The 18,448-nt window shown below is 44.7% G+C and overlaps 1 protein-coding gene across 3 annotated transcripts in view; it reads left to right on the plus strand.

Annotated features, from left to right (window-relative positions):
* REEP1 (receptor accessory protein 1) overlaps positions 1 to 18,448 on the plus strand; it is a 104,661-nt gene that overhangs the window by 71,731 nt on the left and 14,482 nt on the right. For 2 of the 3 annotated variants that reach the window (XM_055327122.1, XM_055327121.1), the window contains exons 5-7: positions 1,452 to 1,565; positions 10,607 to 10,759; positions 18,049 to 18,226. In XM_055327122.1, coding sequence (XP_055183097.1) covers positions 1,452 to 1,565; positions 10,607 to 10,759; positions 18,049 to 18,226 — 445 coding nt within the window. The remainder of the gene's footprint in view (positions 1 to 1,451; positions 1,566 to 10,606; positions 10,760 to 18,048; positions 18,227 to 18,448) is intronic. The other variant, XM_055327120.1, reaches the window with a different exon arrangement.

Raw genomic sequence — 18,448 nt, forward strand, 5'->3', positions numbered from 1 at the left:
AATAGGATCTGTCTCTTGCCCTGGTTGTCACATCACTACTCTTTGCGCTTACCTTTCTCCAGATGCTGGGTTTACCCTGCAGCTATCAGTGTCATTTCCATTGAAATGAAGGAGACTGGCTCTTAAGAGCTGCCAAGAATCCCACCAGAGTCAGTCAGAGGTCACAATGAAAACTTAGTGTGGTGACTTCCTGTGGAAGCCTTAAACAAGGAATGCACGGGGGTCTACTGTCCCACTTGATTCCTCAAAAAGGAAATGCACTGATATGCCGAACTTCAAATGAGACCAAGACCAAGTGTCATTGTATTACTAAACTCTGAAATGAGCTACTATGATGTACAAAACAGCTATTCTTTAAAAAAGAGAGAGAGAGAGAGAACATGAACAGGGGGAGCGGCAGAGGGAGAGGGAGAAGCAGACTCCCTACTGATCAGGGAGCCTGATGTGGGACTTGATTCCAGGACCCTGGGATCATGACCTGAGCCAAAGGCAGATGCTTTACCAACTGAGCCACCCAGACACCCCAAAACAGCTGTTCCTAAAATGGTGACAACAAAACAAACCAAATCAAACAAATGAAAAAATAAGCCAGAGTTGATGTAAATTTGAAGTAAACCACTATTTTTGTCCCTGGGGGAGAGACTTCAACCCTCTTTCCAACCTTCCCCTGACCCTGGAGAGGATTCTGGATGACTTCTCATTTTGCTTTTATTTCATTATCTGTAAAATGATCTCCCTTATCAACAAAAATAGCACTCATCTCTTTCTGTGTCCTCATTTCTCCCCCTTGATACCTACATGGGTAGGTATTTGGATATAGTATGAAAAAGCTAAAGAATAGAAGAATTTCAGACCTGACTCCTTTGAGATAAGAAGGTGGCAGTGGTTCTCACTTATTGAAACTAGCCACTGTGTTAGATGCTTTACTGGAATGATCTCATGTAATCCTCACTGTGCTCCATGAGTTAGGTACTGTCACAGTCCTCATTTTGTAGAAGGCTAAACACTTGCCAAGACCTGACAGCCAGTCTGAGGTCTGAGGTTAGATGTTCCATTCTTGGCATTCTCTCCCCCTTCAGTTCCTTCATTGTCTTATAGAGTGGCTGTGTGTAGAATGGCTGGATGGTCCACATTCAGGACCCTTGGAGCCTTTCTGGAAGACTAGAGGACTTTAGGAACAATCCTAGGGTATTGCTCGGAAAAACCTTCTTGGATCAGTAAGTTGCTGTTTTTTTCAAAATTCCTCTTTCACTTCCATCTATCTCTTCTGTTTTTTTCCCTCCTCCTGGCTACCTTCCCGTCAAACACACCCCCCAAAGTGCCTATGACTTTTCAGTCCCAGTGAGAATCCATGATTGGGCAAGCTGCCAAGCCCAGTGCTCTGGAGGGAGAAAGAACAGAGATTTATTTGAGCCTTCCAACTCAGTGTGTCTCTGTTTTACCTTCAACAGGAAATCGATGATTGCCTGGTCCAAGCAAAAGACCGAAGTTACGATGCCCTTGTGCACTTCGGGAAGCGGGGCTTGAATGTGGCAGCCACGGCAGCGGTGATGGCTGCTTCCAAGGTACTGTTCGGGACCCTGAGCACCACAGCCACTTGAGCATCTCCCCTCCAGCCTGCCCTGCTTCTTCATCACCCATGCAACTAGCACAGGACAGTCTCAGGACCAGTCAGGGGTTCCTCATTTGGGGGAGGTTCCCTTTGAAAATTGGATGGAGAAATTGGTGACTCTTGCCCCCAGAAAATCATGCACATGCACACACATGCATATACGCACAATGTGTGCAATATTTAAGAGGTTCCCAGAGCTCCTGAAACTCATTATATATCCCAGATTAAGAACCTCTGAATTACTTGAAGCTTAAACTTGGGAGAAAGAGGAAAGAAAAGGGAGAAAGAATTGCTCTTCTCTGCAATTTCCCAGGGTGCACTGGGAAAGACACCTGAACTCAAAATAATCAGGTGGGGAGACTACCTGAGTGAGTGGGTGGCCCCACGCTCATGTGGTCCAGCAGACCCGGGGGGGAACCCAGGGTACCAGAGGAGGTGAGTGGTTCAGACACGGAGGAGGAGGAGGATGTGTATAGCAGTGGCAACGAGACCTGGAGGAGGTTTGAAGTAAACACTGGTCGTGCAGGACATTGTGATGTAGACATCACTTCCTTCTCTTTTCCATCCAGCCCCATTCATGTCCTCTGTAGTCCTTCCTAGCTTCTTCTCACATCACATTCACCTTATTGCTTCGGTTTCTCATTATGTGCTCAGCCCTGAAATATTAAATTGGTAGTATTTCCCCCTGGAGTAAATTCAGCAGATTGCCTTGTGTTTCCTGCTTACATCCTTTACCCTCAGCCCAAATGTAGAGGAGGGGTCTATATTCAGCAAGGGGTGGAGGAGAGGCAGTTATGCCAATGTTTGGGCAGACAAACTGTCTGGGAGGTGAGTTGTATGATCAAAGGGAAGCCTTATGTCCCTAGGTGATGACTGAGGGCAAGGGAGGCAGAGTTGTGAAAGGCTTTGGAAGAGGATACTGACCTTGGTGCTCCATGAGCTCTGAGTGGATGGTGGGATGGAGCATGTTCACAGCCAGCTGGGTCAGGGGACCGAGCTGAGTTTCTGTGTCCTGAACCAAGAGAAGCACTTTAGGAGCATTTCTGGAAGAAAGACTTACCACTTGGGGCTGAGTGTTTGTTTGAAAAGTACTGTCCACCAGAAGTCAAGGAGTTCTGCATACAAAGGCTGGGAGAGAGAGAAGGAAAACCAAAAGGGAATGATTCCTAATCAGAGAAGGACCAGCTCCTTCTATAATACCAAACTGTAATGAGGTGTCCCCCTTAGTTCAATAGCTGCTGGCAAAATGATAGATCCCAGTGAGTATCTTTAGAGGAGACATTCCACTTTGGTATCCCAAGGAGATGTATCAGGATTTACAAAGAGCAGTGAATATCAAGATCCTTCTATTTGAGATGTAACCATTTTGTGCTTTTATTTTTAAGGTGAAAGATAAGAGAACTCAAAATTGCTAAATTGTTAATTCATCAGGTGAAGTTTGCAACATAGAGCTACAGAAACCTCCTCTCTGCCCCTCTCTCCACCCCATCTCCTCTGCTTCTGAAGCCTGAAGGAAGATGGGTATTTATCAGGGTGGTTCAGTGTGGGTCTCCTGGCCATACAGCAGCATGTGTGTAAATGTTATTCTGACAGTAATTCTGTAGGGCCATCCTTTTCCAGGTCTGCCTCAAGTTGGAGCCTCCAGAGTCTTGATACCATCTTGGCCAGCCACCGCCAGCCCCTCAGACCACCCGGGGAAGCCTGTGAGCCTAGGCCTCTAGCCAGGCACCCTACAACAACCAAACATGAAGGAAGCTCTAGACAGTCTGAAACTTTGCCTCAGGAAATAACCGCTCATTAGTTCTTTCTAGTTGTGCTACAATAGTGAGGGGTGCCCGCTTCCTGTTGAATCTGGTTTCAAATGAGAAAACTTTTTGCCTTTTGGGGGCTTTGCTTTCCCTCTCTTGATATAAATATCTTGAGAGAGAAACACAGCTTCTCTTCCAAAAATAATGCCCTCTATTTTTGAAACAGATGTGTATTAAAAAAAAAAAAAAAAGGAAGAAGTAAAATCCAGTCTGGCTGAGGGGTAAATCAGTGGTTTCCACAGCAACAGCAGATCACTTCAGGCAGGGGTCAAGGGATAATGACTCACCAGTGAGTCCAAATCTGGCTTTCATGTCCAAACCACCTGGGAAGCTTTGTTTTCATTTTTTAATAGATTCTCAGATGTGCTGATTCAGAATCTCAGGCAGTAGGCCCAATCTCTATTTTTAACAAGTTCTCCAGATGATTCTTAAGCAGCCAGCTCTGTACAGGTCATTGCCTCAGGCCCCATCCAGAACCAGAAGTGCCCAGGTGATTAGGGTTAGAGCACTTCACTTACATTCCTGGGATGCAGACTTAGCTTCTTAGAAGCATTAACCTTGAGAATGAGAAAGTGAGGTGTGTGTGTGTTTCATTTCCTTAAAACTTCATGCCAGTTGGGGAATACTATGGTGGGAATACAAATTTTTCTCCCTCTCTGTAATGCTCCAAAGAGCCTAGCACAGTGCACTGCACCCAGCCGAGCCCTGAACAACCTTGGTGATTACCCCAGGGGAATAGAGCAGTTTTGTAGGGGGGAAAAACCCCCCAGCATCCTGGCAAATCCCCCGTGACTATACTTTAATGTCCAAACCAGAACATCTGAGAGTGAAAGGGGTGCTGGAATAATTATACCAGGAATAGGTATGAGGCCTGTCCCAAGCAAACCAGGAATTAGGGTCACCCTACTCATAGCTCCATTTTACGACTCTTATACCTTGCCTCTCTCCTCCCAAAAAACACCCTCAACTCACAAATTGGTTCTAACTCTAAATATCTACTGCATTTAGCTAAATGGACCCACAAGAGAGTGTGAGGCAACTGAGAGACATCTCTTACTTCAGACATATTAGGGGTCAGGTGCTTGGATGAGGGGTCACTGCTCCCCTGTCTTCTGTTCTTTTTTCCATCCTTTAAAGCCTCCCAGAAGGGAAGTATAGAATTTAAGAGATCTCTTGGTTATATTTTTTCTTTCCTTTTTTTTAATTGAAGTATAATCGACATGTAAAATTATGTTAGTTTCAGGTGTACAACCTAATGCAGCCACACTTTGAGTTAATCCTTTATTTTCTTGTAATACTGAGTCCTGAGCCCTGTCCCTAAAAACAACACAAAACAAAAAAACAATAACCAAAATTGAAGGTTTGCAGGATTTTTGCATCATCAAGAAAAGTGAAGAAACTTTGTGCACCATATTGTACCAATGTAAGTTGTTATTAATGTTAACGTTGTTTTATCTTAGAACTAGAAAAACAAAAACAACACAATTACACATGGGAAATTCCTCCCCAGGCCTACTAATCTCCATCCCACTCCCACTTTTCCCCAAGGTCTAATCCTTCTCTCTGGAAGTGTCGATGCATCTTTTCTTTCTATGAAAACTGCTCTGTCTCCTTCCTGAGGACACCCTTCTCTAGGACCATCTGTCTAAATGTCCCTTGTCTCCGAGTTGGCTCTGCGCCTGGATATTGGATGTTTCCTAGCCAGTAATTCCACCTAGCGGGAAAATTGGGCCCCAGGTTTTTTGAAGACTAGAATTGGAAGTCTCTCTCTCTTTTTAAAAATAATGCTCTAGAATAAGTGAAGCACATCCTCACACAAAAGAAACCATGTGAGAAAAACAATTGATCAAAAGTTTGAAAACTGAAGTGTCCATGGCACCCTATGGCTCTTGAGCTTGGAAGCATATATTAGGTCTCTTCCACCTGCCCAGTTCTTAGGCCTGGTAAACCAACCTTTTTACTTGTCTCATAATTTGGAAAATAATGTTATTTTACTCTCTCTAGAGATCCTATCCCTAGAACAGTTCCACTGGAACCAATATTATTGGTAAAGTCATCTGGTTAATACACTGCTCCAAGTAGTGTTGGCATTCTATGGATTTGGGATTCTTCTGCCCCAGATTGTGTATGGGCTTTTCTCCCTCAAATCTAATATTTCCTATTATATTGTTAGCTTCTGGAGGTGAGTGTCTCTAGATTCTTTTCCTTTGTTTCTTGCTTAGAAAAGAAAAAAAAACACAGAATAAAGAACCTAACAGTACCTACTTGTTTAGTGTTCTACACTCATAGCTACTCATCAAACCTTGTTGATTGATCCGAAGAATAAACTTTTTTGATTCTCTAGTCCTGCTCTGTTCAAGTGGTTATTTATATGAATTAGTTAAAAGTAAGTTAGTGTAAAATTCAGTTCCTCAGTCATACCATTTGTATTTCCAGTACTCAGCAGCCATAGTATAGCAGGTGGCTGGCACAGATACAGAACGTTTCCATCATCACAGAGTTTTTTTTTTTTTTTTTTTTGGCAGCACTGCCCAAGTCCTCTCTGAAACCTCTTGGGTTATCTTTGCCTTATTTCCACCCCTTCACCTGCAGTGCCCTAGCTTTGACAGGACCCCTCCTTTACCCACTCAGCACTTTGGGGCCTCTGTATGCGAGGTTGATCAGCAAAAATAGGGAAATAGAAATGCAGCTTATAGTGACACCCATGGTGTCAGCTTTCTTTTCTCCATCTTCTTCCCTGGTCCAGCCCCACTTTCACACCATGACTCCATTTCCCCAATTTGCCAGTCAAAACTCAGGCACTCTACTTTATGGTGTGGTCAGCACCCACCAGAGTATAGCCAAACCTTGGTTATAGCCCCAGCATTTTAACAGCTGGGAACAAGCCACAGAGAGACAAATCCTGGTGTTTTCCCACTCATTATTTAAATTCCCACTCAATTATGCCTTAAAAATAAAACTCTACAAAACAGTTTGTGTAGTTTTTTAAAAATTCCTCTATCTTTAATTCCATATCTTTATCTTTTATCCATCACTGCTTTATCTAAACTTCTTGCTTGAAATAAATTCTGCTTTCAAACCACCGTGAAACTATTTTTGGAATCAGAAGCTCATTCCCAGAAGTTTGTAAGACTAGTGACTTGGGGCTTCTGGCCAGACTGGAGTTGTTTGCCTTTGCCTTTGGTTTGTTGTTTTTCTAGCTGCCTATTGTGTACTGATTAGTTGTAAACGATGTGTTTATAATTCATCAGAGGGAAGGTATTCATTTCCCTTTTATAAAACTTCCCTGTATGGACTCATGCTCAGAAAGTATTTCCAAGGAAGAAGAAAAGACTGCTTTCCCTTCCACGTCCCCGTGTCTCACTTCACAGTCACACCCCGTGTCTCCTCCATCCAAGTAGCTGAGGAACATTAACCAACCATTGTGCTAGGTTAGGTGAAGTTAGCCTTCTTTCTTCCATTTTAGCCAAGGAGCATGTGACATAAAATTAATATTTAGAATTCACTACAGCAACCAGTTTTACACACCAAGATTATCTAAACTATTATGGACAACCTGCTGGAAAAGTTTGGAAGTATTGCCTACCCTCTACGTCCCAAAGAAATCGACTTGCACTCAAGCTAAGCTTTCTGCAACTTGTTGATGCAGAATCACCCAAGACTTCCTGCCAGTGCAGGTCTGCCATGTTCACCTTTGTCCGCAACACTCCATCTTTCTGGATTCCTTTTCTCCTGTGTTTCTACCAGGACAGCTACCTCACCTCTGTGCACCTGGTAGATGTTTAGGCAGAGGAAAACAAATAAGCTGCAGAGCCACCAGTCAGCCGATAAAGAAGAACTGGGAGCTCACGCAGATGTCTCTTGCCCCTTCTGTTCCAAGTTTACCTGTGGAGGTTATATGTAGCTGGATGCATCAAGGGTCTAAGTGAGAAGAGAGAAGCCCACCTGCTTACCTGGTCTCTGAAAGGAGCCTGGTGGAACCTAGGAGGTCTGAGAAGGCATTTTTTAAGATCACCTGTGAGCAGAAAGAGCTGTTTCTTGGCTGTGGCAATGTGGCACCTTCTTGGTCACATCCTCCTCCCTGATTCTCCTCTCCTGCTTGCTCCCTTCCTTCTCCCCTCACCCACCACCCTCCCTGCAGTGTTGGGTGGAATTTCTCCAGAGCCCCACCTCATTCCCCTTTCCTTCCCAGGATCATTTCATCCTTTCCTTCACCTCAGCTGTCCTCTGATGCCCTGGTTCTCAGATCGGCTTCTCTGCCTTCCACTGAACTTCTCCTCCTCTTGTTTCCTTCGTACAGTTAATGTTTCCTAACTGTGAATCTGCCCCTCGTCTTGTGTCCCATCAGTCTGATGACAATGAAGTCACCATTCACCCCCTCAGGCCTCCAGGCATCAGATCTCAGTCATCTTTGAGGTTCTTCCTTCTTCTCGCTTACTCTTCAAGTTGTGCCCATTTGACATTCTTTCCCTTTTTCCAGGCCTTCTTCCCACCCCCTTCCTTTCAGCTAGGACTAGTGCAGTAGCCACTCATGTATTCACTGCTCCTCTCTCATCCAGTTTGAGCTGTGATCCCAGCTTTTCAGCCTTGTCTTGTCTCTCCTTACCTTTCTGGCTCCTCTTGTACTGCAGTCACAGCACCACCTTCTGTGCTGTTCTAGAAATAGCAAATCTGTGTGCTATTTCTAGACTTTTCTCTTTTCCTGCCTCAGCTCCTGTTGGTCCTTCATCTGCCCCTGTTGCCACCTGTTTGAAATCCTGTCCACCTTTCAAGGTCAAATGCCACCTTCTCCATGGAAACCTCTTCTGATTCCAGGTGGAACTGTTCTCCTGCTTCTTGGGCCCCACATGGCAGTCTACTGTGATCGTTATATTTCATGTCTTATCTGCATCCCTAGTCGGTGCTCAGTCAATATTAAAGGAATGAAGGACTGTCGTGCATATTTTTAGCTGTGTCAGTTAATAGAGCAACATTTAGCATCACAGGTGGGCTTTGGAGGTAAGCAGAGGTAGATTAAAAACCCCAGCTCTGGGGATCCCTGGGTGGCTCAGCGGTTTAGCGCCTGCCTTTGGCCCAGGGCACGATCCTTGAGTCCTGGGATCAAGTCCCATGTGGAGCTCCCAGCATGGAGCTTGCTTCTCCCTCTGCCTGTGTCTCTGCCTCTCTCTCTCTCTCTCATAAATAAAAAATATATAAATAATCTCCATTAAAAAAAAACGGCTCCCACACTTACTGCTGCACCCCTGTGAACTTCAGCTTCTTCATCTGCAAAGTGGACATGACCATAGTGCCTGTCACAAAACACTCATGAGATGGTGTACCTAAAGACTACGCAGAATGCAGAAGTCATACTAAATGCTTAATAAAGATTGCCTATTACTCACTTCTCCTGTATGTTGGTTTGATCTCTGAGGCTGATCATTATTCTGTTGAGCAGAATAAAAGAAATGCCAGATACTGACTTTGGGAAGCTATTTACAGTTCAGACTCTTCCGGATAGGAAGCTGAGTTTCCCTCTCACGTGGATCTAGACTCTCTTCCCTTCTTTTCTCTGTGATGTGGTAGTGTGAGTACAGTACCTAGTGCTGCCTGTGCTCTGGTCCCAGTCCGCTTTGCCTGTGCTGGGTCACCCTGGGAAGGCCACCCTCCAGCCCTCAGGTTCAGGTCCCTCATTGCTCTCTGCCTGACTTTCCATACAGTTGTTTCCTCCTCCTTTTCAGCCCCGGGTGGGTGGATCCCTGGGGTCAGCTTGTCACTGTGAGCACCTGCCCTCCCCCAAGAGAGAAGGAATGTCAAACTTGTGGGTCCCAGAGCAGGCAGGAGCCTTAGACGCTGTCTTTGTAACCCCTTACTTCACAGGAGTGGACACTGAGACCCAGAAGTTGAGTGGCTCACCCAGGGTTATGCAGCTGTTAGTTGTCAAGTTGGGTTCAGAGTGAACTTGCTGGTTCCCAGTCCTGTGTACCCTGCATCACTCCAAGCAACCCCAGGCCCTCTCCCCAAACCACCATCACCCCATGCTGGGCTGACACTTGACACTTCCTGACCATTATGTGCTTGGGTTACATCACCAGGCCCTGAGAAGCCAGGCCTAGTACCTGAGAGATGATTGTCTGCTTCTGAGAATTTTAGGGCCTGTCACAGCCCCAGGTACTTATAAGGTTGTCTGCTTGCTCTTGTGACCATTTTACATCAGATGTCCCTTGGAATTAAGAAAGTGCATTAATATGCAAAAGGCAGCCAGCACAGGGCACCAAGGCAGGTTCCTTCTTTGCCCTGAGGCAAGGCTGGGACAACACATAAATGCAGGATGTGGTACACACTAAGTTGAAGGAGTATGCATCACAAATACATGTTACCGTAAGATCTAGTTAGTTCCTTTAAAGCTTCATCACATGTGATAATGGGGGCATATTTGCAAATATAACTGTAGCTCCACTGCTCACTAACAGCAAAACAAATCTGTCTTGTGGATGCCTGCCCCCCCCACCCTAGTCCTTTCTCCCTCTCTAGTCTAGTTAGCAACATCCCTCCCCACCCAGGAAGATGGATTCCCTACCATATTAACCTCCCCACAGGGCCTTTGCTCTCCACGGAGAAAGCTTGGACAAGGGGCAAAGTTTCACATCTGGGACTCGGTGGTGGACTTCTACATAAGAGGACAGAGACGACAGCTGTGTGTGGAGAGTCCTTCCTGGTGACCCCGAAACCCTATCCCCAGGGTGCAGGCTTGACTCTGAAGGCCAAGCCACAGTATTTTCCCTTTTCTATTTGATGATGCAGCCCTGGCTTCACTCAAGTTTGAGCTCTTGCATGATACCTCCCCCAGATGAGAGGGCAGCTAGCTGACATCTCTCCCTCCTCTGAAGATCGGCCCCACGTTGTGTCATCTTTGTCATTTGCTGCCTTGTGTGCATTTGTGTCCAGATGCTGCTGACTGTGAGCTCCTTGGGAGTAGGAATTGGGTATCGTGTTTCATATTCATCTTTGTTCCCCTGTGAGGCTTCACACAGAGCTTTGTAAACACTCCCTCTGCACCCACTGTGAATGGAGGAAGGAAGAAAGGAGTGAGTGAGTGAGCAAGTGAGTGAGGAGTGTCCTAGGTGAAGACAGCATGGCTCCCTTCAACCCTGTTTTATAGGCTTGGTGCCCATGGCTTTTTTTTTTTTCTTTTCCCCTTTGTCAGGTGGCTCGACTCTTTCATTTTGTCTCCTCTTTGGACCTCAGAGAAGGGCAGGTAACCCCGTTGAGAGGTGTGACTAACTCCAAACTGATCCAGTCGGGTAGAGAGGCCAGCCCCCACCTCTGCCCACCAGCCTGTGGTCTGGATCCGAACCAGGTGTTTCTCCTACCGACACCTGTGTGTGTACGTGTGTGTTAATCCCAGAGCCAGTCCCACTTCAGTGTCCTTCCAGAGCCTCTTTTTTGTGTTAATTCAGTAGCATCTAACATGTGATTAACTTACTTGAATTTTTCTTTGTTAAATGCCCGGAGAATGAGTTGAATTTGATGATTGATGCTGTTTTGGGAGAAATTGTCTTTCTTTCTTCTTTGTTTGTTAATCTAATGTTATGTCAAAATCAAGGCCCCTCATCTTTATCCAGCATGATTATTATCCTGCTTGCCATTGATGTGGAGCATGTGTAGCTATAGAGGTTAACTTTGTTAGCGAGTGGGTACCCTTCTAGAAGGAAGCATTAACTCTTTTTGAATTACCAGTGGGAAATGTGGTTATGCTGGTGGCTTTGTTATCAATTGCTTCACTCACTAAAACCTGTTGTCTTTATTCTCTGTCATTAGTTATAGGCATTCGGTACCTGGGAAGGCTCTGCTGGAGCCTTCCCCTGTGACTTGGTGTGTTCCTCTGGAAAAGAGGACCTCATCAAGGGCTTGCAGCCAAGCTTAGCTGCTATGCTGAATCTGGGCTCTGTGGGCCCTAATGGCAGGCATCCTATTAGTGGTAAATTGTTTTGTTTGGAATACCAGATTATTAAAGGTCTGGATTTTCCAAGAACATACCCCCGCCTCTAAGAAAAACATCAAAAGGAGTACTTGGCTGGCTCAGTCAGTAGAGCATGTAACTCTTGATCTCAGAGTCGAGAGTTTGAGCCCCACGACGTTAGGGATAGAGTTTACTTAAAGTAATAATTTTAGAAAAGAAAAACATCAAAACATACAGAATTTGGTGTGTGTTGGCTGAGTGGCTTTCTCATTTCTTACCAGTTGAGGGAGAAATTAAAGATCTCAGATTGATAGGTCAGTGATACAGCTTATTTCTTGAAGTCTAATTTTCTAAGAGTTTTAGCTAGAAAAAAAAAGATTAAATAATCAGAAATGGATTACCCTCCCTTGTTCCAAGGCACTTCTGTGGGATTTCTGGGGCTTCTAGGAGCACCCCTGGAAGAACCACCAGGACATGTTGTGTTGATGTACACAGAAAGCAGCGAGGTGGGTTTGTTAAATAACATGTAAACAAGCAACAATAACAAAACTAGACAGACATACTTATTACAGCATAGGGAATGAAGAGCTAACGAGTACAACAGATTATAAGTAAATAAGAGATTTGTTGTCATGGAAGGCCGAGTATATCTCCCTTTCCAATGCCATGATGATAGGCTATGGAGAGGGTCTTCCAGAGGTGGGCTGGTAAGAATGGTACTGACATGTGGTATGACAGGCCCAGGGACTGGCTCAGATGTACCTGAAGTAGGCTGACCCTGGTTCATGAAAGGGCCCCAGCATTTTTAGCTTTTCTTATGTCTCACATTCCAAGCTGAGTGTTGGCTGAGGAGGACATCAATGCAGGAATTTAAACACACACACACACACACACACACACACACACACACACACACACACACGCTGGAAACTACTCCTCCATCAGAGTTACCATGGGAGACCCAACATTTATTCTAGAGATTTTCAAATAATTCTAGAAACCCTTATTTTGGTATTGTAGTCAGAGCCAGATAATGGGCCACAGAAGAGGGTCATAGATTCTTGAACTCAGAATTTTCCACTTGGAAGGGAATCTTGTTCAAATACTTTAATTTGCAAGGCTGAGAAAGACCAAGGCGACTTAGTCAAGGCCCTTCATAGCAGAGTTGAGACTAGGCTCTCTGAGTGGACAGTGACTAAATATGCTGCCTCTTCCTTCTCTTCTCTCATTTGTTTATTATTATTATTATTATTAAGATTTTATTTATTCATGAGAGACAGAGAGAGGCAGCAACGTAGGCAGAGGAAGAAGCAGGCTCCTTGTGGGGAGCCTGATACAGGACTTGATCCCAGGACCCTGGGATCACGTCCTGAGCCAAAGGCAGATGTTCAACCACTGAGCCACCCAGGTGTCCCTATTATTATTATTATTTAAAATAGTTTCCATGTCATTCTTTTTTGATCTAGATGGCATTTTTCAGCATCATGCAAGCCCTGTATTTACAAAATGGGATCCTCAAGGTGATCTTGGGAAAGTGCTGTGTTTGTAAAAATGAAACGGTAATGATTTCTTAAAGGTAATATACGTTTATGGTATAAAATTCTAAAAGCACAAAAGAGAGCGTGCAGTGAAGAGTAGGTCTCACTCCTGTCCCTGTCCTCCATTGGTCCAGCTGATTTAAAAGAAACCTGTGACCTTCTGGCAGGCACTTTCAAAGATGTGTTCATTTGTCCATTAACATGGTATAATTGACACTCCCATCTCCTTAGCAGACAAAACTGCAAAGACCTCCTCTGTCATGGAATCAAGTGGCAGCTCTGAGTGACAGGTGACTAAGAAATACACTTCTTTTTCCACCTGGTCCCCATCTTCACCTACCCACGTCCTCCCAGGCTAGGTCATATGTAGTTTCCTGTGTATGCCTGGCCTCTCAGATGTGCACCGTCTGTCCTTGGCACCCTTCAACCCTCTGGCATTTCTCATACACTCCTTGAAGGCAGAGCTCAAGTTCCTGCTCAACAGGATACTCCTTCAGGTCTGGGCCCCTGGCCGGTACACTGGGGTGGAGGTACGGATTTCTGGTTGTGGCACTTTACTGAAGAGATTGCTCAGGAAATGGCCACCAGTTCATTTATTCAACTCCTTGACCCCCAGCATATATCAGATAGAGTGGCAGACACCAAGGCTGCACTAGTAAATAAAACAAGCAATCCAGGGGGAAAGACAAACCAACAAACAACATTAAAGTTCAATACAATCGTGTGAAGTGCTACAAAGAAATACAGACTGTACTGAGAGCATATGTCAGGGAGCAGAGATGGTCAGAGAAAACTTCCCTGGAAGTGCAAGCATACTCCATTGAATCTAAAGTGCTGTGGTTTCTAAGATACATTGTTATCCTCTATACCACTAAGGAAGAAAATATTGCCAATTAAATTAGGACATAATGCTTTTGCACTTAGAATGTTTACTTCTACTTATTGAAAGGACTCTTTTAGAATTGTGTAGACATAGAATCTTTATGCGTCACTTTTGTACATACATTAAAGGGAACATATAAGTGCAATAAACTGAGGTCATCCTAACATCAGTTCTTGACTTTCTGTGTCTGACTCTTCAGAATCAGTTGCAGTGGAGCTCATCAGTAGCCATTTGACCATGCTGTATCACTCTCTGCCTTCCAGAGCACTGGTGATACAGAGCTATTGTCTCTGGGATTTTCATCTGTGCTGCTGATACCCACTCAGAAATGCTGTCACTTTCTTGATCTTACCAGAGGTGTCAGTGGAATGTGTTTCAGACAACCTGGACTCTCATTTCTTCTTCAGGTGGTTCTTAATGGTTTCTGAATGGAACACTCAGTTCAGCTCAGTTGTCCAGTCCATGCCATGGCAATAACAACTAAATGCATTCATATGTAGGCAGTAACAGTGATGTCAAGGCAACAATAATTGTAAAACACATCCCATTTCAGAGATGAAAAAATATATGTCTTGAAATTGATGAAAATCATTTACAAGGAATCTAGGTGTAAGTGAGTGCTGTTGTTATTCTAGTGAGCGATGTCAAGGCTCTGGGTGGGTGTTTCTGTGAGTCTTCTAGTCACGAGAATGGGAGTTCCACCACACTCAGAGGCAGAAAACAGGGAGCAGGATCAGGCCTTTCTTCTCTTAAGAAGAGAAAAACACCTTTCCCAGAAATCCCTTAGCAGATTTCCCCTTATCTTCCATTGGGCAGAGTTGCATCCCATAGCTATCCATCGCTACAAGGGAGATTGGGAAATTTGTTTTTTTCCCATCATGTCAAGAATGGGGTTGGGATGACTTTTGGATGGCCAACTAACAGTATATATCCCTGTGGGCAAATTCTTTTGAGATATAGCAAATTAACCTGAAACACTGTAGGACTTCTCAAAGGCTTTAATATAGTAATGTGGCTCATTGAATTATGGAGAAGATGGTATTAAGCTTTAACAGACTTAGAGGATCTGAATTTATTTTCCCAAAACAGGGGACCCAACTTTGCGAGTACCAGTGAACAACTCTTGGTTGTACCCAGAATAATAAAATGGAGGTTCTCCAGAGCAGAGCCAAAGTGGCAGGGTAGATTTGGGGTTTGTGGAACACGAATGGAAATGAGGTTTTGAGAGGACTAAACATGGGTTAAGAAGTTTACAAATGAGAGCCATATCAATTATAACCATCTCAGAATGTTTTGACAGATAAAGGCTAATTTGTTTTCAATATCCTTGTGTCCATGCCACTATGATTACCCCTGAGTCAGGACTGTGTTGATACAGAGCTATTATTTTCCTTTTTTCTTTTCTAACCTCTGCCACTTCCAGCTTCATGATGCTAGTGATATTGGAGCTAGGCTGGCTAGCTTCTGTGAGTGGAATTGAGTGCTTTGCCGAAAAGCACATGTATGGTGCCTGCTGCTGCTTGCTCTCAGATACATTGCTGAGCATTTGCAAGGGCTGGCAGACACATTGATGGAATTAGTCCTTGACCATTTATTTGGGTTTGAGGTCATGAAGCCCCCTCCTTGTCCTGTTGGCCGGATGTGGTCTTGTGATTTTTTATTTCAACAGCAACTGTGGGTCTCAGGCAGTAGTATCGTCACCACCATTATCACTATCCGGATTCATCACCATCCTCATCATCCTCACCATCATCATAATTGGCATTTCTTGAACGCTTGCTACACACTGGGCTTTATAACGGATATTATATGGACATAATCTCATGTAATTCTCACCTTAATCTTACCAAGTGGATGCTCCTTGGCAGAGATGAATATTGAGGCAGAGAGAGGTTGAGGTCATCCAGCTATTAGTACTAGGACTGTAATTTGACTCTGGGTCTGACTCTAGAACCTTAATCTTCACTTTCTGTAGTTTCTGATATGGCACCTTTGTATGGTTTTTTTGTGCATTTGTCTATTTACATTCTCTCCAAAATTGAGCTGTATTTTTGGTGTTTCCTAATAAAACCTAGCTCAGTGTCTTGCCCAGAGAATGTCCTTGATAAATCATTCTTAAAAGTGACCAAACGGGAGGTTGATGGAAAGTGAACCAGTAAGTGGTCTTCCTGGGTGTGAACCTAATATGGAATTACTTTTTTTCAGAATCCATTTTTGTTCTATGGTCCTCTCATTTCTCTTAAGTCCCTATGAAATAATTGTGGGTCATTGGCTGATAGATTTTGGAGGGGATTATACTGGGCAGCTAGTCCCACCTGGCTTTGGTGGCACAGACACCCCCCCACACACCACACACACACACACAGTTGTTAATGTCTAGAAAGTAAGCTCTCCAACCCCTTGGCCGCCATCGTGCAGAGTGGTGTCTGAGGCCACCAGGGCAATTATCTCTTACTTAAAATTCTAATTGTATATATTTGTTTATTTAAATAATTTTCTTGGGATCCCTGGGTGGCGCAGCGGTTTGGCGCCTGCCTTTGGTCCGGGGCGCGATCCTGGAGACCCTGGATCGAATCCCACATCGGGCTCCCGGTGCATGGAGCCTGCTTCTCCCTCTGCCTGTGTCTCTGCCTCTCTATCTCTGTGACTATCATAAATAAATAAAAAAAAAAATAATAATTTTCTTTTTTGCTGTTAGTTTCCTAGAGATGTTCTTTATCTTTGGTACGTTGAGCACTGATCTTTTTCATACTTTAATGCATCTTTGTTTTTATTCTGACATTTCTTCTAGACCTGTCTGCAAGCTCCTTTTGTTTTCCCCCCTCCCTCTAATGAACTCATTCTGCATTTGCTCCTTTATCTAACTGGCTTTTTGACTAGTCACTTCTATGAACTGCTGTGCTTTGCTTTGCTGGCCATTTTCGTTGCTTTTTTCTCCCCCTTAAGGAAAATGAAAAAAGTCCTCCAAACCCTCTATCATGTCGAAGGCATCCTACTAAGCTGTTGTGCTCCTTGTTTGTTTCATCAATTCCACTCCTAACCCAGAGCCCTCTTGTTAGCTGTTCCCACTGATTTTGTGCTGCTTTGTTGGTTCTGTTCTATCTGTTGTGCCTTATTGTCCCTAAGACCTCCAGCCCTGTAGGACTACTCTTGCCTTCATTATCCAAATAAAATACCTCCTCCCTCACTCCCTGCTGCCCCATGTACCTGTGAGAGGTCTGCACACCCTCCAGTATTTCTGATGATGCCCAACTTCATCTGTTTGCTTGGTGGTTATTTACTTGCCTGTCTCCTTGTGCTCAAATCCCAACCCAGTTCTCAATAACCCCAGTCTATGACCAGCCCCTAGCCCTCTCTCAGAGTCCTTCTCCCCCAAACACTAGCTCCCTCTTTAGCCCCTGAGGCGCCCCTGAGGCAATGCGGCTCTCCCTGAGCCTGCACTCTGATCCTTTTCACTCTGACACAGATTCTATCATCCAGACAGCAAGGACCTTCCCTTTCATAAGTATAATGGATTGATCTTGCTTTCCTAAACAAAAGAACAATTTTCCCTGAGATGAATTCTGTGGCTCTCTCATAATATGAAATGGTTATAGTCAGCAGGGGTTTTTTTTTCTTAGTATCATTTTTTTCCTTCCTGATTCATTACCTTTTGGGTATTTTATGAAGCTCAAACGCAAGAGTGGAAGTAAATGTGCCTCATAAACAGTAATATGGACAGATAAGAGAAATTGCTGTTGTCATACATTTTAAAATATACTGGCTGAATTTTATTTCCTTTGAAAAGAGTAAGGACTGAACACATAGATTATTAGGTTTTGATCTTTCTGACCAGATTCTTGTGTACTGGGAACTGAGCAAAATGTGGCTATGTAGGGATTTTTATTTATGTAAAGCCAGAGAAGCAGCAAACAACCCCTCAAGAGCAGGAACTGCAGGAAGTAGTCATTTCCTTGGCCCTGGGTCTGTCTCTGGCTCTAGTTTATCATGTGATGTGGGCATCTGAAGGAGACGAAGGAGCTAGGAGCCAGAGGAACAATTGTTGAGACCCACAGGAAGCCCTGGAATATTCCAGACCTTGACCCTCTCAGTGCTTCCAGCAAGTACACCAGGCATCTGCCCTTCTGCAGAGTCCTTCCAGGTCTTGAGTTCTACCTTGCTGACTGTCAGAACCCCTCTTGGCCTTTGTTGTGTCTGTTGCCGACAACTGCCTGTGGTATGTGGGGCAGGCCTCTGATGTGTGCCCCCTCCTGTGTTGTATCCAGGGACAGGGTGCCTTATCGGAGAGACTCCGGAGCTTCAGCATGCAGGACCTCACCACCATCAGGGGAGATGGTACCCCTGCCCCCTCCAGCCCCCCACCACCGGGGTCTGGGCGTGCCAGTGGCAAACACGGCCAGCCGAAGATGTCCAGAAGTGCTTCTGAGAGTGCTGGCAGCTCAGGTAGGTGTCATTTCACTTTTCCCCCTTTCCAGTTTCCAGGCCTTGCTTTTGCTGAGAGCGGCCCAGTCTACCACATGGCATGTCACCTGGAGTTGCCCTCAACACAGATGTCCATCAGATCACGCCAGGCCAGCTAAGAAGCAGAACACCACTCAGGCCCAGATGGGAGGCTTGGCCTGGGGACTCTGACCAGGGGCAGGATTAGGCCACCCACGCCAAAGG

This window comes from Nyctereutes procyonoides, unplaced genomic scaffold, assembly GCF_905146905.1.
Source record: "Nyctereutes procyonoides isolate TBG_1078 unplaced genomic scaffold, NYPRO_anot_genome, whole genome shotgun sequence".
In the NCBI taxonomy this organism is placed as follows: Eukaryota; Metazoa; Chordata; class Mammalia; order Carnivora; family Canidae; genus Nyctereutes; species Nyctereutes procyonoides.